Source organism: Pongo pygmaeus, chromosome 19 (genome assembly GCF_028885625.2).
Source record: "Pongo pygmaeus isolate AG05252 chromosome 19, NHGRI_mPonPyg2-v2.0_pri, whole genome shotgun sequence".
In the NCBI taxonomy this organism is placed as follows: Eukaryota; Metazoa; Chordata; class Mammalia; order Primates; family Hominidae; genus Pongo; species Pongo pygmaeus.
The window spans coordinates 73,558,246-73,584,343 of record NC_072392.2 but is presented as its reverse complement, the minus strand read 5'-3'; the positions used below and the strand labels follow the sequence as shown (position 1 = coordinate 73,584,343).

Here is a 26,098-nt window from a genome sequence, read left to right as displayed (position 1 = left end):
CTAGCTATGCCCTGTCCAAGCAAGGACTCCCTGGCCATGTGGTGCCACGAGAAGCCCAAGCAGGAACTTGGGAGCCCCTCACACACACCCAGACCCCAAACCCACCACCCATTGCTTCCCTTCCTGCTGCCTGTGCTAGCCCCACCTAAGCTCATTGGTCCCAGCAGGGGTGGGGCCTACTGCTGTCAGGGCCACGTGCAGGGCCCGCCCGGAGGGGAGGAGAGAGGGCGGGCAAGCTGCTTTTAAGGCAGGTCTGGAGGTGAACTGGCGCCTCTCCTGACTCTTCGCCTGGACTCTGAGTCATCTTGGTCCCAGGAGCCAGTAGTGAACGCAACAGTCTGCCCACCTGTGGACACCAGGTAGGTGCTTTTATTCTTTAAGAAAAGAGGAACACGGAGCACCTTTGCTGGCCCTGATTCATTTAACCATTTAATTTTTTTTTTTTTTTTTTTTTTTTTTTTGAGACGGAGTCTTGCTCTGTCGCCCAGGCTGGAGTGCAGTGGCGCGATCTCCGCTCACTGCCAACATCTGCCTCCAGGGTTCAAGCGATTCTCCTGCCTCAGCCTCCCAAGTAACAGGGATTACAGGTGTTTGCCACCATGCCCAGCTAATTTTCTTATGTTTAGTAGAAACGGGGTTTCAACATGTTGGCCAGGCTGGTCTCGAACTCCTGACCTCAGGTGATCCTCCCACCTTAGCCTCCCAAAGTGCTGGAATTACAGGCGTTGAGCCTAGCCTCATTTAACCTTTTGTTCTCAGCTTCTCCATTTCTCAGGGCTCAGAGTGAAGGTGGGGAGAAATGGGGTGGAGAATATGGATGAGACAGAGATGGTCTCAGGATCACAGACCGCAGAGTTCAGCACTTCAAGGGAACTAAACCTGTGCCCCTCGGCGAATAGATGAGAGAGCTGATGGCCAGGGAGAAGAGGCTTGCCCAAGATCACGGAAAGGGACTGGACACAGAACCCAGGCCTCCTGCCTCCCAGCACTCTGGGAGCGCTCTGGGCACTTCAGAGATAGGCAGGAATGGGAGGTGGGGCGGCTGGCCTTCACTGGTCATGTGGGTCCCTGCCTGCGGTCCACATCCTGCGTCACCGGGTCTGGGTGGAGGGATGGGAAGATCGGGAGCCAGTTTTCAAAAATAGGGGGTGCAGTGGAGATTCGGCTAATGAGGCAAAGTGCTTTGGGGGAGACTCAGGCTTTACCCCTGCCCCACCCTCTCCCTTCACTGACCTGGGCTGGTAGGGAGAGAGTAAGTCAGGAGAAGAGGTTGGCAATGACATGGAAGAGGGGATTTGCCAAGGCGCCAGGACTCCCCAGAGTCCTTGGGAACAAAGAAAGAGATCTGAGTCAGAATCAGAAGTGGGAGCGGGTAGGGGGCACCTACAAACAGGGCAGAGGTGGCTGGAGCCCTCCTTGCCCCCGCCCCGTGCCTCCCAACCACACAGAGCCCCGGGCCCAGGGACTCTCCCCACCACTTACAGCAAGAAAGAGCAAGTTAGAGGAGTGTGCAGGGCCGCGAAGGGGGCAGCATTCAGGAATACAGGAGTAAGATGGAGCCCTGCCCTGGGATATCCAAGGGCGACGCAGAGCCTTAAAAGTGAGGGGAGGCTGAAGAGGAGCGTAGGGGCTGCCTGCCCTTTGCTCAGCTCCAGGTCTGTCCCTCTTGGTTCCAGAATCCCAGAAGGGGCAGTGGTGGACAGGGTTCTTAAATATGCGAAGCAGCAGCAGAGGCTGAAAGTGTGGGACCGTGGAGCAAGACCACCTGGGTTTAAACCCCAATTCACAGTTGGGGTTGTATGACCTTGGGCAAATTCCTCAACCTCTCCAGCCCTGCAGCAATAGCACCCTCCTCAGAGAACTGTTGAGAAAATGCAAGGTGTTCAGTGTCTGTTATTATCATATCCCCATCACACAGATGGGACAACTGAGGTCTGCCCAGAGAGGAAAGGACGCTTGCCCAGTGTGGCACAAAAGCTGTGTCCAAATTAGCAAGCAGGTATACTGGGTCCTGTTTGCGAGGGGACACCCAGCCCTCCTTGAGCTCTGCAAAGTCAGCAGCCCCAGCCTCCTCTGCAGGACACAGCCAGAAAACCCTGCAGGGAGCACCCAGATCCTGTCCCAACAAACCCAGTCCACTTGGAGCCTGTGTGGAAAAAGCCGCGGTTCCGGCTCTGTGTCCTCAGCTGTCCCGGGAGGGCGGGAGCGCAGAGGCCGGCTCCCTTCCACTTCCATTTATAGAAAGCTTCCCGTGCCCGGGATGCCCCGCCCCCTGCAGGACCTGGCCAAGGAAAAGTCTGGCATCAGACCTACTGGAGCTGCGGGGGTCGGGGGAGGCGGGAGAGGGGAAGGGGCCCTGGCTTTTCTCATGAAACCTGTGCGACCTTCAGCCAATCATGCCCCCTCTCTAGATCCCAGGTGTCCCTCTGCACTTGAATTCCATGTGGCCATTGTAGCAGGACAAGCTGCAGACAAAACTCCTCAGACACCGAGTTAAAGAAGGAAGGGGTTTATTCGGCCGGGGGCATCAGCAAGACTCCTGTCTCAAGAGCCGAGCTCCCCGAGTGAGCAATTCCTGTCCCTTTTAAGGGCTCACAACTCTAAGGGGGTGCGCGTGAGAGGGTTGTGATCCATTGAGCAAGCAGGGGGTACGTGACTAGGGGCTGCATGCACTGGTAATTAGATCGGAACAAAACAGGATAGGGATTTTCACAGTGCTTTTCTATACAATGTCTGTAATCTATAGATAACATAACCGATTAAGTCAAGGGTCGATCTTTAACTACCAGGCCCAGGGTGTGGCGCTGGGCTGTCTGCTTGTGGATTTCATTTCTGCCTTTTAGTTTTTACTTTTTCTTTCTTTGGAGGCAGAAATTGTGCATAAGACAATATGAAGGGTGGTCTCCTCCCTTAGCATAAGGAATTAAGATTCCAAAATCCCACACCTGGGTTTGAATTCCAGCTCCACCATTTTTCTGGATGTGAAGCGTGTTTCTTGACCTTTCCGAGTCTCAGTATCTTCATCTGTAAAATGGACTGACAACTCAAAATAAATAAATAAGGCCAGGCACAGCGGCCCACACCTGTAATCCTAGCACTTTGGGAGGCCAAGGAAGGAGGAGCACTTGAGCCCAGGAGTTCAAGACCAGCCTGGGCAACAAAGTGAGACTCTCTTTCTACAAAAAATTTGCTGGGTATAGGGCACAAGCCTGTAGTCCCAGCTACTCGGGAGGGTGAGCTGGGAGAATCGCTTGAGCCCCAGGAGGTCAAGGCTGCAGTAAGCCATGACTGTGCCACTGCACTCTAGCCTGGGCAACAGAGCGACACCTTGTCTCAAGAAAAAAAAACAAGAGGACTGACAATAGGGTGCAGTACTTCCTAGAGCTGTGAGAGGATTGAGTTACCAATGTGATTCGTATGTAAACTACTTGGCACATGGTCAGCGCTCAATAAATGGAAGCTACTATTATGAGGCTGTTATACTCCATAAGTCCTTATTTCTAAGTACTATTTAGAATTGCCTAACTACCTTCACAAGGACCACCTCACTGGTTCCATAACACTCTCTGGGAGGGTGCAGGAATTCTCATTCCCATCTCACAGATGAGGAAACTCAGGGTCAGAGTCACACCATAAGGAGCTATTTGAACTAGAAGTCAAATCTAAACCTTCGGATCCCAGAGTCCACTTTCTCTTCTCTCAGGCTAGTCTCAGATAACCTTTTCCAGTGCTAAGGTCTGACTCCAAAGCAGGACATAAAGGAGGCGTCTTGGCAATGAGAAGAAAGAGAGTTGGGGGTGTTGGTGGGGGCTGGGGACTGGCAGCAAAGCTCAGAGCAGGCAATGGGAGTGCAACCAGCACATTGCAGCTCTGTACAGTTTTCTCGGCAGCCTCAGTCCCAGAACCTCTTACCTCCTTACCAAGCCCCACCTACAAGAAATTAGCATGTGGCATTAAGGTTAGACAATGGAAAGGACTTTTCACAGTAAGCAAAATGAGGAGGTTGGGACATCTCTTTCCCAAATGAGCCCCAAGGAAATGAATATCATCTGATGATGTCACTCCCCAGCTCAAAACTTTTCAGAGCCTCCCTGTTGCCCTCAGGGTTGAGCTGGCAGTCCTGAGCCCAGCCTGCAAGGCCCTACGGGATCTGGCCAGCCTGCCACCCCCGCCCCATCTCCTCCACCCACCCCAGGTGCTCTGTTACTCAGGTGCTCAATAGTGTCTTGTGAGCTTCCCTGCCGGCCAGACTTTTGCACAAATGGTCCCCTCTACTTTGTTTATTTATTTGTTTATTTGTTTATTTAGAGCCAGAGTCTTGCTCTGTCGTCCAGGCTGCAGTGCATTGGCTCGATCTCGGCTCACTGCAACCTCTGCCTCCCAGCTTCAGGCAATTCTCCTGCCCCAGCCTCCTGAGTAGCTGGAATTACAGGCACATGCCATCATGCCAGCTAATTTTTATATTTTTAGTAAAGATGGGGTTTCACCGTGTTCGCCAGGCTGGTCTTGAACTCCTGACCTCAAGGGATCAGCCCACCTCAGACTCCCAAAGTGCTGGGATTACAGGTGTGAGCCATCACGCCCAGCCCATCCCCTCTAACTTAAACCTTCCTCTATGCCTCCTCATCCCTACCCACCTTGCGCAGCTACCTCTTGCTTTTCCTTCTTATCTCCCTTTGCATGTCCCTTCCTCCAGGAAGACCTCCCTAACCTCCCCACTAAACTAGAAAAGTCCACTGTCCCTTCCCCTCCTCCCTCATGACACTGCTTATAGTTGTTCACCCACTTACTTGTCTGTTTCACCAACCGGCCCAAGTGCAGGTGCTCGGACATCAGGCAGCCGGGGGCCCAGTCCTTCTCTACACTTGTTGGCAGTGTGACCCTTGGGCAAGTTACCTACCTCTCTGTGCCTCAGTTCTCTCCCTATAAAATGGGATAATAATACCTACCTTATACAGTTGTTATAAGGATTTTTAAAGGCTTTATGTAAAAATACCAGAGCTTATGTGGATAATAATTACTCAGTAAACATTAGGTAGTATTTACTTAATAAACACACCTGGGATGTAGTAGATATTCAATAAACATCTACTAAAGTTATTTTATTGAATGATCACTTACTTAATGCTTATTATGTGCCAGGCACTGTTCTAAGCACATTACAATGATTAACTTGTTTTATAGACAAGGGAACTGAGGCACAGAGAAGTCAATTAACTTGCCCAAGGTTATACAGCTAGTAGGTGGTGGAGCCAGGCTGCACACCCAGGTGGTCTGGCTCCAGCATCCATGCTTTTAAATGAATGAATAAATTAGCCCTTTTATGGAGGGTGGGAGGCAGGGGCTTCACCTACAGAAGTTACTCCGTTCCCACTCTTGGACTCTTTCAGATCCTGGGAGCTCCTGGTTGGCAAGTGAGATCTCTGGGATGTCAGTGAGGCTGGTTGAAAACCAGAGGTAAACTGCAGAGGTCACCACCCCCACCATGTCCCAGGTGATGTCCAGCCCACTGCTGGCAGGAGGCCATGCTGTCAGCTTGGTGCCTTGTGATGAGCCCAGGAGGACCCTGCACCCAGCACCCACCCCCAGCCTGCCACCCCAGTGTTCTTACTATACCACGGAAGGCTGGGGAGCCCAGGCCCTGATGGCCCCCGTGCCCTGCATGGGGCCCCCTGGCCGACTCCAGCAAGCCCCACAGGCGGAGGCCAAAGCCACCTGCTTCCTGCCGTCCCCTGGTGAGCAGGCCTTGGGGACCCCAGAGGACCTTGACTCCTACATTGACTTCTCACTGGAGAGCCTCAATCAGATGATCCTGGAACTGGACCCCACCTTCCAGCTGCTTCCCCCAGGGACTGGGGGCTCCCAGGCTGAGCCGGTCCAGAGCACCATGTCAATGAGAAAGAAGGAGGAACCTGAAGCCTTGGGTAAGGATTTGGGGCACAGTACCAGGAGGGGGGCTTGGTGCCAGACCTCATGAGGAAGAACGATTTTCCTATGTACAGAGAAGGGGACCCTGTCCTGTTGGGAGATGCTGTGCAAACCTAACCAAGTTACTAACCCCTCTGTTTTCTGTGCTACACAAAGGGGATAAATACAAGTTTCCCTCACTAGCCAATTCTATTTGGTTCCTGAGTTTGGAAAGTGATAGATACCAATTTTCTATGATCTTATGAGGACTTAAATAAGCTCCTATAGAAAGTGTTTTGTGCAGTGCCATGCCCATAAGGAAGAGCTCAATAAATGTGGATCCCTGACCCCCACTGTCCTAGGGTGTCTCACTTCAGAGCCTAACCTGGGCCCCCCTGAAATTTTGGTAGGATTGCTATCGGGACTTCTGTCCTTGTTTAGGGGAGTATCTTTTTGGAGAGGCCCACGCTGGAAATGGTAGGATTGGGGCATCTGTTTAGGATAAGGACCCAGTAGTGTTCAAGCAGTGGTATGCTGGTGAATGTTTACCTGGCTCTCTGGTTGGGGAGCAGGGGCAGCGGGAGCTGATTTGAAGCTTCTGCCTATTTCCACAGTGTAAATTCTCCCGCCATGGCCAGTTTCAAGCTACCAACATGATGTCACTGAATGAGGAGCTGGAGACATGTGGAGTAGCAGGCTGTTACACAGCATTGCCACCACACCGACACAATAGATGTAAATAACCCTGAGAGCACAGATAATAGTATGGAGGGTGGGGAGACACTGTCGTAAAATAATTGGGATGTGACGAATTTTGAGTATTATTACCTTTGTTTTTAATGTAAGTTATTTCATTGTAAGCGTACATAATGTAATTATTCATAATGGCTGGGTTTAGTAACTAGCTGGACAAAATCCTGAAAATTTAACAATCAGCTCTTAACCAGCTGATACAAGCCAATTCCAGGGCAACGCCGAGTCCAAAGGAACCTGGAAATTCCTACATCTGGCTTCAGTTTCCTGAACAAAGAGTTTCAAGTATGCTCTTGATGAGGATCAAGGAGCAGCCCCATTAGACAGGTTGGAAGACTGAGGCCTCCAAAGCTTTAAACTACCAGCAAGGGTGAAGAGGTTCATGATTAGGATTAGAGATAGGAGCCATAAGATATTACACTTACTGGACACATATCAGGCACTGTGCTGAGCACTTTATGTAGAATCTTCAATTCCCTCAATCCACTCCCTGAGCTGAATTTTCTTTTTTTTTTTTTGCAATGGAGTCTCACTGTCACCCAGGCTGGAGTGCAACAGCATGATCTCAGCTCACTGCAACCTCCACCTCCCAGGTTCAAGTGATTCTCCTGCCTCAGCCTCCCCAGTAGCTGAGATTACAGGCACCTGCCACCATGCCCAGCTAATTTTTGTATTTTCAGGAGAGACAGGGTTTCACCATGTTGGCCAGGCTGGTCTCGAACTCCTGAGCTCAAGTGATCCACCCACCTCAGCCTCCCAAAGTGCTGAGATTACAGGCGTGAGCCACCACGCCCGGCCGAATATTTTATCTCCGTTTTGCAAATGAGAAAGCTGGGGTTGCTGGGGTTGAGTAAGGAGCCAGTCTAGCCTAATGGCTGGCGTCAGGCAGAGCTTTCACAAGCTGCTTGCTTTACTGCTATGTGTCACAGATTCCCCATCTGAGAAATGGAGATAATGAGAGTTCTTACCTCAAAGGGTGTTATGGGGATTGAAAGAAATTACATTTTTTGGCTGCTTATCACAAATCCTGGCACACTATATGCCACTCTAAATGGTAGCTGTTTTTATTAAACATTGGGGTTGCACGTTGGGCTAGCCCCAGGTTTGGGCTCTGAGGTGGAGGCCAGCCCAGCACCCAGGCCCTCTCGCACCCCGGGTTCCTGGGCTCCTGGGCTCCTGCCTGCTCTGTCCCCTCTCACCAAGCATTGCCTGCCAGGCCTGTTAAAGAAACTGTCCCTCAAGGGTCTTCCTATTTCTTCAGGCCAGTCATGGGCATGTCACTGCAGGAAAGGCGTCTTGGGCCTAATTACTGTTGGCAGGAGCAAGCCCAGGGTTTTACCGTTCATGCCCCAGGACTGGATTTCCACATGTCCAAGGCCAGCTGGGGCAAAACCAGTCCCTGTGGAATGTCCTCAAATGTTGGGTGGGGTTTGGTGACAACTAGGCCCTTCCTCCACGGAAGGGGCTCATGATCAGCTTAGGGCTGATGGCATGGGTCCACATCCACAGATGCCCTGGGCACCACATGCCATTGTGAACATGTGTCCACCCACCTCTGGGGAACAGGGAATGTAAGGCAGGCAGTGGCCAGAGGGTCCTGAGGAAGCTGCCTCTCTGTGCCCTGGCCCCTTCTGATGGAGAAAAAAAATCTCTTCCTCTAACATCTGCCTGGACACCTGCAATGCCTGGGAGCTCACTACCTCCTAAGACAGCCCAGCCAGGTCAGCTCCCCACTGGGAAGTTCTCCACCATCACTAAGAATAGCAGACACCTGCACCCAAAATCCTCCCCGCAGACCCTACTGCTGGTGACAAAGCTCTCACTGGCCCATAGAAGTGTACAACTCTGAGCGTTGTGGTGAGTTCTCTTACCTCGAAATGTATTCAGAGTGGAGGATCCCCTGCCATTTTACAATCTCATCCTTCCTACTTTTGGGCTGTTCAAGGAAAGACACTCTGACATTACCGTGCTAGGAGATATTTACTGTTCCTCTTTGTCCTAACTTGGCAAAATTTAAAAATTAAACATTGGCAATTCTATATTGACATTTCCCCTAAATGTACATACATTTTTTTTGAGACAGGGTCTCGTTGTGTTGCCCAGCCTGGAGTGCAGCCTTGAATGCCTGGGTTCAAGCAATCCTCCCACCTCAGCATCCCCAGTAGCTGGGACTACAGGCACATGTCACCACGCCCAGCTAATTTCTTTCTTTTTTTTTTTTTCTTTGGTGGGTGATGGAGTTTTGTCTCCCAGGTTCAAGCGATTCTCATACCTCAGACTCCTGAGTAGCAGGGATTACAGGTGCCCACCACCATGCCCAGCTAATTTTTTTTGTATTTTGTAGAGATGGGGTTTCACCATGTTGGCCAGGCTGGTCTTGAACTCTTGACCTCGCCCACCTCGGTGATTCGCCCACCTTGGCCTCCCAAAGTGCTGGGATTACAGGTGTGAGCCACCATGCCCTGCCAACCCGGCTAATTTTTAAACTTTTTGTAGAGACGGAGTCTCGCCATGTTTCCCAGGCTACCTCAAGCAATCCTCCTTCCTCAGCCTCCCAAAGTTCTGGGATTACAGGCGTGAGCCATATCACCCAGCCCAGGCTTAAAAACAAAACAAAAAAACAAAAAAAAAAAACAGTCCATGTACCAGCCTGGCCAACATGGCAAAAACCCATCTCTACTAAAAATACAAAAATTAGTTGGGTGTGATGGTACGAACCTGTAGTCTCAACTATTGGGAGGCTGAGGTGGGAGAATCACTTGAGCCTTGGAGGTGGAGTCTGCAGTGAGCCGAGATTCCGCCACTGCAATCCAGCCTGGGCAACCGAGTGAGACCCTGTCTCAAAAAAAAAAAATAAGAGTCCATGTAATCCATGATCCCAGTGTCTGGCTTTTGAAGGAAATAGTGGAAATCTCCTTTTACAGATGAGGAAACTGAGGCTCGGGGTGAGTATGTGATGGCTCACAGTCACACAGCCAGGGAGAGATAGGTCAGGCCTCAAATCCCAGGTTCTGGGCTCCATAGGCCACTGTCCTTTCTTTCTAAAGTCTAGTCTTCTGCCCTCTGGGGCATCACGGAATGCATCCTTTTGGAGGCAGCCTGCAGGCTCCACTTCTGAGACTTGACCTCCTGGGCACTTCACAAACCTTCCCCAGGTTCCCTGCCCCTGCCTTCCTTTAAACTTGTCCTGGGGGCCCCCATCCCACAGGGAATGTGGTTCCTAGAAGCAAACACCATATCCCTTTCTTTATCCTCTCCAACACCCCCCACCCCATCTTTGGAACAAGCCCCCCACTTTCATTTTCCAACAATGTCTGCCAGGCAAGGCTGTTTACCAGCCCCAAGTGAAGGGTGTTTAATAACTGTCTCTCCACCCCTCACCCACACGCCCTCCCTCCACTCACCCGCCTGCCTGGGGCTGGCGCCGGCACCCACCCAACACTGCTCAGACTTGCCCCACAGGCCAGTAAACAGCGACTGCACCCCTGCGATGGGTAGAGGCCCCAACCCCACCCCCCAGCCACACCCACCTTGAGGTGAGCATGGGGCTCCTCCCTCCCCTCCCGCTCTCCTTACTCAGCGCCCCCAGCAAGGTCCCTGGTGGATGTTTCAATGGCCCAGTGAGTAGGGAGCCAAGAGCTTCACCGTGCCAAGAGACCCTCCCCAAAGCAGCCAAGCACCTTCTCACAGGGCAAGGCCTTGGAGCAGGGTCCCAAGGCGCCCCTCCTCATCCTGGAAGAAGCAGTCCCTAAGCAGAGCTCAACAACACTCCCTGGCTGTGCAGCATTGGATAACTCACTTCACCTTTCTGAGCCTTCCAGATTTCCCATCTGTTATATGGGCATTAATAATATCCCCTGCTTCCATAGAGTTGTCATGAGGGTTAAAGGAGCTAATACAAGCAACATGTTCGTGGTGGTCCTGGCACATTGCACTCAATAAAGACCAGTCTCTATGAAACATCGTTGTACACTGTTAGCTCCATCCCCACTCTTCTCCAAGCCTCAGTTTCCTCCTCTGTAAAAAAATAATGCCTGCCCTGCTCAAGGGCTATTATAAGGTTCAGAGGAGATTATGGGTGTAAACACTATAAAGTCCTATAAAAATTGAAGTTGTGCTTTCCAGCCTTCCAGAAGAATCCAACCTATTTCAAGATCTCTTTTCTTCCAGAGCCCACAATACAGTGCCCCAAAGACTCTCATCTTGCAGTCATCTTTCTAAGCAGAGAGATCCCCACCTTAGCCAGAAAAGGGCTCCATTTGGCCAATACTGCCCCCAAAAAGCAGGCAGGTAGGAAATGCTCCTCTCTGGAGCCTCACCATGGGCCAGGCTCCAGGCTATTGTATTTCATCCTCATCACAACCTTGGAAGACTGGTTTCAGATCCTCACTTTGCAGATAAGGAAACTGAGGCTCAGAGACGTTAGGAAAGTTATACAATGCCCTTGGCTGAAAAGCAGCAAAGCCAGGACTCACCCCAGGTTTGTTTTGCTACAAAGCCAGGCTCTTCCTCCACCCACTGAGCAGCAAGCCCCAGTCAGCTGCCAGCCCTTGCTCATCTGCTGTAACTCCCCACCCCCACCGTGGCCCAAGCAGGCTCAGACAGAGGCAGTAACCGTGAGCAGGGCCAGATGGCCCTACCCAGGAGCGGGCTGGGGCAGGCTGGGGCTCCACAGTCATAATGGGGAGGAACAGTGCATGTGCCAGGGCCCCAGGCAGGTGGGAGCTGAGGGTGCACGTTCTCCCCAATTTCCCCAGCCTCCATCCCAGGAAGCCAGATGCAAGACTCACACTCTTCAGAAAGGAGCAGCTCATTAACCCCCGCCTTCCTCCAGCTTTGCTGGAACAGCACCAAGGACAATTCCCTTCCCCCAGGTCAGGAGGAAGGGTGTTCATCCTCACCATGGGGAGAACCTCAGAGCAGCCCACTCCAAGGCCGACCTCGGGAGAGGAACAAGGCCTCAGAATCCCAAGAGTCCTGGGTGCCCCGACCGGGGAGTGGAAAGAGCGCTGGAGCGCGTCGGCAGCCTGGGGTGTGTTGGGTGACCCCTGTGTACCAGCTACGATCCCCAGGAGATCCATAGCTCAAGAATGCAGCAAGCCCTGTGCTCAGGGAGTGCCTGCTCCAAAGCAGGGTTCTCAGACTCCACAGCATATTCACATGCCCTGGGTGGCCTCGCTAAAATGCAGTTTATGTTTCTGTAGGGGTGGAGCCCAGGTGATATGGTCCTGCTGGGCCATTCATGTTCTACTGGACTCACCTGAAAAACTGGAAAACAAACAAAACTGAGGCCTGGGTTCACCCCCTGGAGAGTTTAATCTAATTGGCATGAGGCGCAGCCTGGGGTGAGTCTAATGTGTAACCAAGCTTGAGAATCCCTGCGTTCATTGCAGGTACAGAGAAAACACTTCCTTTTTTTTTTTTTTTTTTTTTTTGGAGATAGGGCTTCACTCTTGTCACCCAGGCTGGAGTGCAGTGGTGCAATCTCGGCTCACTGCAACCTCTGCCTCCCGGGTTCAAGCGATTCTCGTACCTCAGCCTCCCAAGTAGCTGGGATTACAGGTGCCCGGCTAATTTTTGTATTTTTGGTAGAGATGGGGTTTGCCATGTTGGCCAGGCTGGTCTTGAACTCCTGACCTCAGGTGATCCACCCGCCTAGGCCTCCCAAAGTGCTGGGATTCCAGGTGTGAGCCACCACGCCCAGCCTCAGAGAAACCACTTTCACACATCCTGAGTAGCAGAGGCATCAGAAAGTGTCACTGGTACAACCCATCAAGTGGCCATTTCAACCTAGGAACAGGGCACAGACAAAGGAGAGGGTTGCCCAGTTTTTAAGCACCTGCTCTGTGCCGGGAACAGTGCTGTGCTGCCTACATGAGTTTTACTTCATCCTTTTTGTAACACCAAGAGGCTGGATGCAGTTGCCCCACTTTACAGGTGTGGAATCTGAGGCCCTAGGTGGTGAAGTCTTTTGGCCAAACTCTCTCAGAAAATAAGTGGCAGAGCCAGATCTGAAGCCTGGGTCTGTCTGATTCCAAGGCCTGGGTCCTCTACTGCATCTCCTCATCCAAGGGAAGTTGTCACAGGGAGGGAGGGTGACTTTGGAACTGGGCCCTGAAGATGGAGTTGGGCTCTCCTCTCTGGGCCTTGGTTTCCTCATCTCTATAAAAGAGGGGGGACAGAATGGCCTTGAGGACACTTCCAGCCTCTCTGTTCTATGAGTCCAGGCTCCCGAATTTCACCAATGCTCTGCTTTTCTCCCCCAAAGACATAAAGTACATCGAGGTGACCTCCGCCAGATCAAGGTGCCACAATGGCCCCCAGTGCTGCTCCAGCCCCTCTGTCACCCCGCCCTTCGGCTCCCCTCGCAGTGGTGGCCTCCTCCTTTCCAGAGACGTCCCCCGAGAGACACGAAGCAGCAGTGAGAGCCTCATCTTCTCTGGGAACCAGGGCAGGGGGCACCAGCGCCCTCTGCCCCCCTCAGAGGGTCTCTCCCCTCAACCCCCAAATTCCCCCAGCATCTCAATCCCTTGCATGGGGAGCAAGGCCTTGAGCCCCCATGGCTTGGGCTCCCCGCTGGTGGCTTCTCCAAGACTGGAGAAGCAGCTGGGAGGCCTGGCCCCACAGCGGGGCAGCAGGATCTCTGTGCTGTCAGCCAGCCCAGTGTCTGATGTCAGCTATATGTTTGGAAGGTAGGTTCTGTAGCTTCTAACATTGCACACACACACACACACACACACACACAGGCACACGCACACACGCACCCCCTAAAATCATTGAAAGGGACCCTGCTCTGTCTGAGCAAAATCTGGGCATGCAGAATGTTTGCTTTTACAGCCATTCAGATCTCCAGCTGTCCTCAAGCATTTAGAATACAATTCAATATAAAAAGTCTTGACTTACATCTACCTTTTGGGAAAAGAGCTCTTGCCTTAATGAGGCTCATCTATATCCTTTCCAGCCCTCATACAACCCATCTCAAGGAAGGTTTTTTAAAACCCCAAAACACAGGGCTATAAATAGAATTGGGGGGCCTGAGATGAACTATTTAGGAATAAAAAGGTTCCTTCCTCTGTTGCTGGCAAAACCTAGCAAAGGAGGGAGGCAGCCCTGCCTGGGAATCACAATCATCCCAGCTCAGTTCTCTATAGACCTCACAGCAGAACTGCAGGCACATGCACACCCATTCTGCCCCAGGAAGACCGAACCGCAGGACTCTGCTTCCCACTCCAACTCCAAAGCCACTGGCCAAGGCAGTCCCTGGCACAGAGGCTGGGGATTCCACAGCCGTGCCCACTGGCACAGGCCCCTGAGCTCAGGGAGAAGTCTGGCTGGATGTGAAGCTGGCCTTCTCCTGCAGCTGGGGAGTTCCCTCTGCTTCAGCCATGGTGTGGTCCAGGGTAGGTCCAGCCCATCTGCAGGGCTCCTGGGAGTCATGGGGGCCTGAGGGGGTCCTGATCTGACAGCTCAGTCAGAACAGCCTGGCTGGGAAGGCAGACGGAATGTGGGCCAGCCTATGCCCAAAGCCTGCAGGGGTCTGCTCGTTGGCTACTTTAAGTGACCAAAGACCCTACCATCCAAGGACATTTCTGTATCCTTACCATCCCTTGAGGATTAGGCAGGCGTGCACTTTGCTGTGGGCTATAGGGGGTGGGGTATGCAGTGTTCTATTTGGCCAAAGCCACGGGAACCCAGATCACCAGATCTGGAGCCTGGCTCTAGCCCCTGAGCCACCTGTTGCCCTAACACCCTGTCTGACTCTCTCTCCCGCTGCAGCAGCCAGTCCCTCCTGCACTCCAGCAACTCCAGCCATCAGTCATCTTCCAGATCCTTGGAAAGTCCAGCCAGCTCTTCCTCCAGCCTCCACAGCCTTGGCTCAGTGTCCCTGTGTACGAGACCCAGTGACTTCCAGGCTCCCAGAAACCCCACCCTAACCATGGGCCAACCCAGAGCACCCCACTCTCCACCACTGGCCAAAGAACATGCCAGCAGCTGCCCCCCATCCATCACCAACTCCATGGTGGACATACCTATTGTGCTGATCAACGGCTGCCCAGAACCAGGGTCTTCTCCACTCCAGCGGACCCCAGGACACCAGAACTCTGTTCAACCTGGAGCTGCTTCTCCCAGCAACCCCTATCCAGCCACCAGGAGCCACAGCCAGACCCTGTCAGATGCCCCCTTCACCACATGCCCAGAGGGTACGTCGTAAACCAATATTTGAAGCAATGTAAGGTTTGGCTCGGGGGAATAGACAAAGTGCCAGTGGGTTTCTACAACAGCTAGTCAACACATTTATTGAGCAATTATTGTGTGTCCAGCACTATGCCAGGTAGTGAGGACACACAGAGGGACACAGTTTAGAAAGAGACAAAAACAAATCATCATGGTAGGGTAGGATAAACGCGGAAGTAAAGAGATATTCTCAATCATATGGGCCAAAGCTGAAGGAATGATTCTTTCAGTCTGGAGAATAGAGGAAGCGACATCCGAGCTGGATCTGGGAAGTGGATCAGAAGTTTGTGGCCAGAGAAGGAGAGGAAAGGCATTCCCAGCAGAGAAAGCAGGGGGTCCACAGTCATGAAGGTGTGGAAGCGCATGGCATGTTCAGAAAATGCCGGAATGTTGGGTGCAGGTTCAAGTCATTGAGAGTAATTTGAAACCAGATTGTGAAAGGCCTTAAATGCCAAGCTAAAAAAAAAAAAAAATGGAATTTGCCTTTTAAGCAATAGGGTACCATCAGAGAGCTTCACACAGGAGAGTGATGGGGTCAGAGGTGCACGCTCAATGGATCACCCTGGCAGCTCAACAGATAGCAGGAGCCTGAACCGGGGTGGGGCAGTGGGGGTGGAGGAGAGAGGACAGAACCAGGCGACCCTCAGGACGTGCTTGATGACTAACTCAAGGAGAGCAAGAGGGCGAGTCAGTTCTGACTCTGACGTTCGTGGATGACGAGAACACAGAGGGGGTGGATGGGGTAATAGAGACAATGCATTCCAGTTCAGACAGCTGAAAACCACAAAACAGCAAACACCCTCCTTCCCGGAGTCTGAGACCACAGGCGTCCAAGGAGAACAAAATCAACCAGAATCTACAGCAGTAAACCCAGAAGCTAAGCTCTAGCACCCTGTGGATGCCTCTCCCATGAGCAGAGTCCCCTGCCAACCCCCTGTTCCCCCTCCCTCGGCCATCGGGGGGCTTCTCAGCCCCCACTTGGCCATGACACTCACAGGCATCAAGGCGACTCCAGAGTGGGTGGGGGTGGAATGTTTACTATAGCCCACTGCTCACTCCCACTCACAAAGCCATGTGGAGGTAAGCAGGAGAAAATGACACTTCTGGCGTGCCTTTGCATCTGCCCTGATCGCTTTCCTAGGACAAATCATTTGCAGATTTCAGTACTTTTTTTGAATGAGTTACTTGGGAGTAACTGGTCACAACACTCCTTTTCAAGTCGCCAAGGTTGACAGCTACTGCTGTCTGCCTTAGGGACCCAGGGAAATGGCCATTTTGGCATCCCAAAGAGCACATTTACTTAGCCTAGTGATATTCCCATCCTGCTTTGGTCCCATAATATCACTAAGTATACCCCCAGATCTTATCAAATCCTGCAAAATATTCCTAAAACAAAATTCATTTTAATTCCATAGACTACTGGAACATTAAAGACCCTCAGAAGTTGTTTAGTCCTCTTGGTCCCCTCTGAGCTTCAGTTATCCCATATCAGAGTCAAGACCCAGGCTCCCACCTCCCAGGGGCATGTTTTTCTGCCCAGATCTGCTATTTTCCTCTCCTTCACATTTTCTGCCATTTTCTTTTCCAAGCTCAATATTCCCCTAAGGAATTCTTAGGATTCTGAAGACGGAGGAGAATGTGATATCAAACATGATGCATTTGAGAATTCCTTGTTTATCTCTTATTTCAGTCCTCACCAGGGGACTCAACACTAGATTTGAGAAACCATTTCTACTTAAACTGAGGTTGTATCTATTCATTTTTTATTCATTACCAAGGATACAAAGGCACTTCTGAGTTCTAGATGCACCAAATCCTGGCATCCTTCTGTTTGATTTTCCCTCATTGTAGGCAGTTTGGAGATACAATGGGGTTAGGGTCTGGGATGGTGGTTGAATGAAACCTTGGGGCAATAGAGTAGGGAACGGTCTCCAGCCTTCTCTGGTGAACATCCCTCAGCTCCCATCTGTCCAGCCTACAGGGTCCCCCTTCTCTGTCTGTCTCCAGGTCCCGCCAGGGACATGCAGCCCACCATGAAGTTCGTGATGGACACATCTAAATACTGGTTTAAGCCAAACATCACCCGAGAGCAAGGTAAAAGGAAGCACGAGCGACCCCAGAATAGGGTCTGGGTCTTGCACTTTGCATCAGGCAGGGCCCTGGGTTACAGTTAAGGAATGGCAAATAGTGGGTCCTGGGAAGCAGGGGAGGGGGGTGTCCTGCTCACCTCATAAGCTCCCGAGGAAGTAGGGACCACAGCAAGAATGGTGGAGATTTGACAGTAGAAAGAACTTCCTGGGGACAAAAGGTGACTCTGTAACATCTGCTCTGTGAAGACCTACGGGGCTGGGGACAGAGGGTGTCCAGGTGGGGTGGTGTCCATCTCTGACTCAAGGATTGTTCCAGCAATCGAGCTGCTGAGGAAGGAGGAGCCAGGAACTTTTGTCATAAGGGACAGCTCTTCATACCGAGGCTCTTTCGGCCTGGCCCTGAAGGTGCAGGAGGTTCCTGCATCTGCCCAGAATCGACCAGGTATGCGTCTGTCTCTGTGCTCACTCAAGGTCTCACTGAGGCAGCAGGGTGTGGTAGGTTCCAGTCCTGGCTCTGGCACTAGCTTTCAGGGTGACATGGCGCCAGTCTTATAACAGCTCCTAGGAGGAGCGTCCACCCCAGTGTTCTCCCCAATGCCCTCCAGCCCCAAGGCACCCTGAAAAACGCTTTTCACAGCAAGCCTGCATGCTTCTGCCTTCCCGAGCCCCACCCCCACTTCCCTGCTTTTTCCTGGTGGTAGGAGAGAAGGAGGAGGGTCCTAGCCCCGTCTAGGCTGCTCTCTTTGGAGTCAAACTGGACTCATTTCCAGGGAACCTAATGTGTGATTACACACGTAGCTAGCTTATCTCACGGGTGATAGCTTACCACGTGTGTGTACTAGCTCAGCACATGTGTGTGTAATAGCTTATATGCTTCCTCGTGGTCTCCCACGCTCATTTGATAGCAAACATCTATGGAGCATCACCACACACCAGGCACTGTGTGAGGCAGCAGAGATACAGAGGCATCAGACACAGACGCCACCTCACTAGGGAGACAGATGAAAACAGATGATTACAGTACAAGGTACCTGGGTCATAGGCCTCACTCAGATCCCAGGATTGCACCCTCTTATTTAACGGATGAGGTAACGGAGCCTCCCAGAGTTACTTAATGACCTCAGAGCAATTAAGTGATGAAGGGAGGATGAAACACCCAGCCTTGTGTTCTTGACAGTATGCCTCACTGCCACAATAAGAAAGTGACCTCTGGGGAGGGTGTTACTTATAAAGGATGCCTTGCAAGAGGCAATGAGCCCAGACTGAGGAGGACACTGTGGACTGGTGGAAAGGAGTCAGAAGGTCATTTTTTACCTCCCCACCCCCGGGGCCAGCGTGGCTCCAGCAGAGATGACCTGGTGGGCAGGGGGAGACAGAAACCAGACCAAAGAGTCGACATTTATCTAAATAATTAAGAAGTGTCCTTGCCAGGCACAGTAGCTCACGCCAGTAATCCCAGAACTTTGGGAGGCCAAGGCAGGAGGATTGCTTGAGCCCAGGAATCTGAGACCAGCTTGAGCAACATGGCAAAACCCCGTCTCTACAAAAATTACCCAGGTGTGGTGGAGCACACCTGTAGTCCCAGGTGCTTGGGAGCCTGAGGCAGGAGAATCACTTGAACCCAGGAGGTCTTTGAGGCTGCAGGGAGCCATGATCACACCACTGCACTCCTTCCTGGACCAAAGAATCAGACCCTGTCTAAAAAAAATAAAATAAAATAATCCCTAGGCCGAAGCAGGAGAACTGCTTGAGCTCAGGAGTTTGAGACCAGCCTGAGCAAAATAGTGAGACCTTGTCTCTACAAAAGAATTAGCCCGACATGATGGGGCACGCCTGTAGTCTCAGCAACTCAGGAAGCTGAGGTGGGAGGATTCCTTAAGCCCAGGAGGTTGAGGCCGCAGTAAGCCGAGATCATGCCGCTGCACTCCAGTCTAAGAGACAGAGCAAGACTCTGTCTAAAAAAAAAAAAAAAAAAAAATCCCTGATAACTCTTGACCAACAGAAAATTTTCCCCACCCTACCCCCAAAAAAAGAAGAAGAGAAAGGTTTCCTGAAGAGGGTGTAGCTGGAGCCATTGAGCAGATGTGTTGGCACCTCCTCTGTGGGAGGGAGATGCAGGGGGATGGACAAGGTGGAATTTTTTTTTTCTGGCGAGACAGAGTCTCACTCTGTCACCCAGGCTGGAGTGCAGTGGCACAATCTCGGCTCACTGCAACCTCTGCCTCCCAGGTTCAAGCGCTTCTCCTGCCTCAGCCTCCCGGGTAGCTGGGACTACAGACATGTGAACCACACCTGGCTTTTTTTTTTTTTTTTTTTTGTATCTTTAGTAGAGACCGGATTTTACCATGTCAGTCAGGCTGATCTCGAACTCCTGACCTCAAGTGATCTGCCCGCCTCGGCCTCCCAAAGTGCTGGGATTACAGGCGTGAGCCACCGTGCCCGGCCACGAGGTGGAATTCTATCCAAATGCACTCTTTCTTCTTCTCTGTCCAGGCGAGGACAGCAATGACCTTATCCGACACTTCCTCATCGAGTCGTCTGCCAAAGGAGTGCATGTCAAAGGAGCAGATGAGGAGCCCTACTTTGGTGAGACTCCCCAGCCTCCAGGCTCCCCCGGGATGGGGGCCAGCGAAGTCTCCGTTCTGAGCTCAGGGGTGGGCTAGGGAAGCTCTGCTCATGCAGGGCTGCTTGCTACCTTTCAGGAAGCCTCTCTGCCTTCGTGTGCCAGCATTCCATCATGGCCCTGGCCCTGCCCTGCAAACTCACCATCCCACAGAGAGGTGGGTCTGGGCCCCAAAGAGGCAATGCCAAGGTGGGGGACCTGTTTGTTCTCACTAGAAATGGGGTTCACTCCTACCCTGTTGGTGGATTATTTTAGTGTCATGTTTAAAACTGCCTGCACTGGAGTCGCTCAACATCTCCACCTCCTAGCTGTGAAAATTTGAGAATGTTGACCTCTCTGAGCCTCAGTTTCCTCATCGTACCTACTTATAGGATTGCTGTGCAGACTGAATGAGATAGCTCGGGCAAGGCTCTTAGCGCAATGCCTGGCATAGAATGGATGTTGGATACATAGCAGCCTGCTTTGAGAGGATGAAAGAGCCTAAATCAAATAGTTTGGAGAGGTTTTCTCTTTCCAGGTCCAGCATTTGTTGAGCACTCACTCACCATTCATGCTTCACTACAAGCTTGTGAAGTAGACTTTACTGTTATCATCCCCATTTCACAGATAAGAAAATAAGGGCTGGGTGCGGTGACTCACACCTGTAATCCCAGCACTTCGAGAGGCTGAGGTGGGCGGATCACTTGAGGTCAGGAGTTCGAGACCAGCCTGGCCAACATGGTGAAACCCCATCTCTACTAAAAATACAAAAATTTAGCCAGGCGTGGTGGTGGGCGCCTGTAATCCCAGCTACTCAGGAGGCTGAGGCAGGAGAATCACTTGAGCCGGGGAGGCAGAGGTGGCAGTGAGCTAAGATCGCATTACTGTACTCTAGCCTGGGTGACAGAGCGACAGAGCGAGACTTCATCTAAGAAAGAAAGAAAGAGAGAAAGAAGGAAGGAAAGGAAGGAAAAGAAAATGAGGGTTCTAGATGTTAAGTAATTTGCCCAAAGGCCCACAGAGTCAGACCTTGAACCCAGATCAGCATGCCCTATCCAGAGCATACAGCCAGGTAGGGGGGCAGCTCAGATGGAATAGATCATCTCAGGGGTGTGCAGGAGAAGCTCGAGAAGGGCTGTTTCTGGGAAGGGCATCAGGGCAAGGGAGCCTCAGAGGAGCGATGGTGAGAGCCTCCTCGCTTTCTGCAAAGACAGGTCAGGGGTTGGGACAGGGTCCAAAAGAAGTGAGGAGGTCAGGGGCCTGTGAGGACAAGATCATGGCAGCCATCTAGGAGGTGGGGGGACGAGGAGGGGATGAAGAGATCAAAAGGGTTGCAAACTAAGCATTTAGGGAGCCCAAAGTGGCCTGTTTGCCTAATTACGGTAATCACACCTGGTTTGAGTCACTTCCTGGAGATGGGGGTGGAGGTGGGAGATCTTCAAAGGGATTCATGAGGCCTGTTCCTGTGAGAGGGGTCCATTCACTCCACCCCCGCCCCTTTGGGGGACCTGTTTCTTTGCCTTGGCTCAGAACTGGGAGGTGCAGATGGGGCCTCAGACTCTACAGACAGCCCAGCCTCCTGCCAGAAGAAATCTGCGGGTGAGTGGTACAGGAAGGGAGGCGCCAAGCTTGGCTGTGCCCCAAGAGGGCACCTCCCAACCCTGCACACACGCATGCATGCACGCACACACACACAGGCCCGCACGTGTTTCCCATCTCAGCTTTGTTTCTGCATCTTTAACAAGGTGCCACACCCCCTCCCCATCACCCCTGTAAAACAGAAGATGAGAGGCCAGCAGGGAAGTGGGGCGGGGTGGGGGGTGGGGGGAGCAGCAGAACTTACAGTCCCTCCTGCACACACACGGGCACATGCACACGTGCTAGGGTCTCTCTGGGTCTGAGAAACCTGCCCTGGAGGTGGTTCTGGGTCCGGGATCCTCTATGGGGTGTCAGGTCTGAGTCCTGGAGCCTTCACCAGGGGAAAGGTCCCTGACCCACACTCCCAGAGGCCAGCACACATCAGCACTTGTCTCAGTGACTGTTCCTGCTCTATGCCTTGAGCACGAATAATTTCCCTCCCCATTCTTGTCTTCTGTCCCCACCGTTGCCAATGAACCAAGACCTTGAAGGTGGAGGTGTGGGGAGGAGGGCAGCAGTTAAGTGTGGACAGAAGGACGTTTTCCTGGGCACCTCTACACACAGGGCAACTTCCCCTCCCCTGCCCCATGCTGGAGGGCCAGGGGCCAGGGCGATGCAAAGCCACAGAAGATCCCAAAGCCCTCTGGGGTTGGCCTCAAACTGTGATCACCCACACACCCACTTTCTGTTGGATGGCTCTAAGAGGAGCTCTACTGGATTCCTAAACAGGAGACTCACCCCCTCCCCTGGCCCTGGGCAGAGGGAGAACCTGGGCCCTGGGTCAGTGGCCCCAGCGCAATGTCTGCCTCCCACAGGCTGCCACACCCTGTACCTGAGCTCAGTGAGCGTGGAGACCCTGACCGGAACCCTCGCCGTGCAGAAGGCCATCTCCACCACCTTTGAGAGGGACGTCCTCCCCACACCCACCGTGGTCCACTTCAAAGTCACAGAGCAGGGCATCACCCTGACTGATGTCCAGAGGAAGTAAGGGCCTTCCCTTGCCCTGGGGCTGTGGGGATGGCGGAGTAGAGCTGGAAGGGATAGCCGAGACAGCCATGGATCAGGGATGAAGGTCGAGTTCAGGGTTCTGGATGACCCAGTGGGGCCAGTGATGTGCTGAGTGACTCCAGGCAGCTTCCCTGCCTCCTCCAGGCCTCACTCCACTGCCAAAGCCCCTGTTCATCGTGACTGATGAAAATAGAGTTAACGGGGGCCTGGTGTGGTGGCTCATGCCTGTAATCCCAGCACTTTGGGAGGCCAAGGCGGGCAGATCACCTGAGGTCAGGAGTTTGAGACCAGCCTGGTCAACATGGTGAAACCCCGTCTCTACTAAAAATACAAAATTAGCCGGGCATGGTGGCATGCACCTGTAATCCCAGCTACTTGGGGGGCTGAGGCAGGAGAATTGCTTGAACCCAGGAGGCGGAGGTTGTAGTGAGCTGAGATCACGCCATTGCACTCCAGCCTGGGTGACAGAGTGAAACTCCATCTCAAAAAAGAAAGGAAGGAAGGAAGGGAGGAAGGAAGGAAGGAAGGAAGGAAGGGAATGGAGTTAACTAGTATTCATGGGTGCTGATTATTCCCGCACCCATTGATGGAACATCTTCCCTAGGCCAGACTCTGGCTGACCACTGGGACCCAGAGAGGAATGAGATCATTCCTTCCCCAGGCTCGGATCTCACAGTCTAACAGGAGCCTGATCCAGGGCTGAGCACTTCACAGGGAGAAACAAGAGATGACCAAGACGTAATTCGTGTCCTCAGAAAGTTAGGGGCCAAAAAAAAGTTAAATGGCGTGGTAGGGATGTGATAGAAAACCCCAGAGTGTAAGACACAGGCAGACAAGCCCCATGAAAGGAGAAAGGCAGGAGCGGGGCGCCAGGGCCCCCAGTGGGAAAGGCCATAGCGGTCATCGAGGTCTAACCCAGAGACTTCTTGGAGGACAGGGCACCTGAGCTTGGGGGGAACGAGAGATGCTGGAGGCAGGGTGACACTGGGACAGGCTCTCATCGCTTCCCTTCTCTCCCCCCCCTCCTTCTAGGATGTTTTTCCGGCGCCATTACCCACTCACCACCCTCCGCTTCTGTGGTATGGACCCTGAGCAACGGAAGTAAGTTCAAGGCTGGGCCAAACTAAGAAGGCCGTCCAGGGCCCAGCTGCCCACCAAGGTGTCCTGCTGACTCTGGGACTGGGATCCCAGAGGGAGCCTGTGAACCTCAAGGGGTCAGGGTGACAGAATGAGGGTAGGGTGGGGCGTGGTGGGGCGGGGACGCAGCTGGCCAGTCCTGCTGCTCCTCCAGGGTCCTGTGGCACGGAGCGAAGCCTCATTACTCAGTATCATGTTCTTTTCCTACAGGTGGCAGAAGTACTGCAAACCCTCCTGGTAAGGCCTTCCTGTCTCAGGGCCCCAAACCCAACATGGGGAGGGAACTGCAGAAGGAAAGAGGCACCATTCTGACTTTAATAGTCCAAAGTGTTGATGAGGACACAGGCCCTGGTCCTCAGGGAGCTCCCATCTGATGGGAAAGACTTTGACTGCCCTCAGAGCCTCTGGGCTGATGGGGGTGACATGAGCCTGGGATCCCTCAATCTTCTGCAAGAGGCACAGGCTCTAACTTCAGGGAGCCTCAGGCTATTGGAATGTCCCAGTCTGATGATCAAGATGCATCCTTGCTCTCAGGGAGCTTCCACTCTAATGGGGAATGCACAGGTCCTGTCCTCAAGGAGCCCCCACTCAAAACAAAGGAAACCCAGAGCTTGAACTTGGAAATCTCCCAGTCTGATGGGAGAGGCATCTCCTTCCTCAGGGAGCCCCATCATAAGGAGGTGCTGGAGTCAACTGGCTAAGGGAGGGCAGGGAGGAATGAGGTGCAGGCTGAGGGCCTCCCACCACCCCATTCCCACCAGCCTGATGCCTCCCTGGGTCCCACCCCTTACTCAGACTGCCCTCCCCCACCAGGATCTTTGGGTTTGTGGCCAAGAGCCAGACAGAGCCTCAGGAGAACGTGTGCCACCTCTTTGCGGAGTATGACACGGTCCAGCCAGCCTCGCAGGTCATCAGCCTGGTGACTGCTCTGCTGCAGGACGCAGAAAGGATGTAGGGGAGAGACTGCCTGTGCACCTAACCAACACCTCCAGGGGCTCGCCAAGGAGCCCCCCTCCACCCCCTGAATGGGTGTGGCTTGTGGCCATATTGACAGACCAATCTATGAGACTAGGGGGATTGGCATCAAGCTGACACCCTTGAACCTGCTATGGCCTTCAGCAGTCACCATCATCCAGAGCCCCCGGGCCTCAGTTTGCTCAACCATAGAAGGAGACCAATAGACAAGATCAGCTGTTCTCAGATGCTGGTGGGCATTTGAACATGCTCCTCCATGATTCTGAAGCATGCACACCTCTGAAGACCCCTGCATGAAAATAACTTCCAAGGACCCTCTGACCCCATCGACCTGGGCTCTGCTGACACAACAGTCTGAGCGAGAGACCTGCAGCCCCTGCTTCATGGCAGACAGCAGGTGCCTGGCGGTGACCCACGGGGCTCCTGGCTTGCAGCTGGTGATGGTCAAGAATTGACTACAAAACGGGAATGGATAGACTCTATTTCCTTCCATATCTGTTCCTCTGTTCCTTTTCCCACTTTCTGGGTGGCTTTTTGGGTCCACCCAGCCAGGATGCTGCAGGCCAAGCTGGGTGTGGCATTTAGGGCAGCTCAGCAGGGGGAACTTGTCCCCATGGTCAGAGGAGACCCAGCTGTCCTGCACCCCTCTGCAGATGAGTATCACCCCATCTTTTCTTCCCACTTCTTTTTTATTTTTTATTTTTTTGAGATGGAGTCTCACTGTCACCCAGGCTGAACTGCAGTGGTGTGATCTAGGCTCACTGCAACCTCCACCTCCCAGGTTCAAGCAATTATCCTGCCTCAGGCTCCCGAGTAGCTGGGATTACAGGCATGTGCCACTCACCCAGCTAATTTTGTATTTTTAGTAGTGACAGAGTTTCACCATATTGGCCAGGCTGGTCTTGAACTCCTGACCTCAGGTAATCCACCTGCTTCAGCCTCCCAAAGTGCTGGGATTACAGGCGCAAGCCACCGGGCCCAGCTTCTTTCCATTCCTTGATAGGTGAGTATTCCAAAGCTGGTATCGTAGCTGCCCTAATGTTGCATATTAGGCGGTGGGGGCAGAGATAAGGACCATCCCTCTGTGATTCTGCCTCAGCTCTTGTCTTGCTGAGCCCTCCCCCAACCCACGCTCCACACACACACACACACACACACACACACACACACACACACACACACACACACACACACACACACACACACACACACACACACACACGCCCCTCTACTGCTATGTGGCTTCAACCAGCCTCACAGCCACACGGGGGCAGCAGAGAGTCAAGAATGCAAAGAGGCCGCTTCCCTAAGAGGCTTGGAGGAGCTGGGCTCTATCCCACCCCCACCCCCACCCCCACCCAGCCTCCAGAAGCTGGAATCTTTTCTCCTGCAGGCCTGAGTTCCTAAGGAAACCACACTACCGGGGTGGAAGGGAGGGTCAGGGAAGAAACCCACTCTTGCTCTACGAGGAGCAAGTGCCTGCCCCCTCCCAGCAGCCAGCCCTGCCAAAGTTGCATTATCTTTGGCCAAGGCTGGGCCTGATGGTTATGATTTCAGCCCTGGGCCTGCGGGAGAGGCTGAGACCAGCCCTCCCAGCCGGTGGTCGAGCACTGCCCCGCCGCCAAAGTCTGCAGAATGTGAGATGAGGTTCTCAAGGTCACAGGCCCCAGTCCCAGCCTGGGGGCTGGCAGAGGCCCCCATATACTCCGCTACAGCTCCTATCATGAAAAATAAAATGTTTGTCTTTGCGAAA

General features: G+C 52.8%; 1 protein-coding gene across 6 annotated transcripts; it reads left to right on the top strand.

Moving 5' to 3' along the window:
- Nucleotides 1-269: 269 nt before the first annotated feature.
- TNS4 (tensin 4) lies at nt 270-26,098 on the top strand. 6 transcript variants are annotated; one of them, XM_063656885.1, is made up of 14 exons: nt 280-359; nt 2,412-2,564; nt 5,391-5,924; nt 12,929-13,352; nt 14,440-14,861; nt 16,903-16,989; nt 17,302-17,427; nt 19,479-19,571; nt 19,688-19,765; nt 21,118-21,186; nt 22,041-22,209; nt 23,266-23,334; nt 23,581-23,607; nt 24,184-26,098. In XM_063656885.1, the coding sequence occupies exons 3-14, from the start codon at nt 5,486-5,488 to the stop codon at nt 24,323-24,325; spliced, it is 2,145 nt and encodes a 714-aa protein (XP_063512955.1). In that variant the 5' UTR covers nt 280-359; nt 2,412-2,564; nt 5,391-5,485; the 3' UTR covers nt 24,326-26,098. The 6 variants fall into 6 exon arrangements, with proteins under 6 accessions (XP_054313971.2, XP_063512955.1, XP_063512956.1 ...); XM_054457997.2 differs by having other exon boundaries at nt 281-359; nt 14,437-14,861; XM_054457996.2 differs by lacking the exon at nt 2,412-2,564 and having other exon boundaries at nt 270-359; nt 14,437-14,861.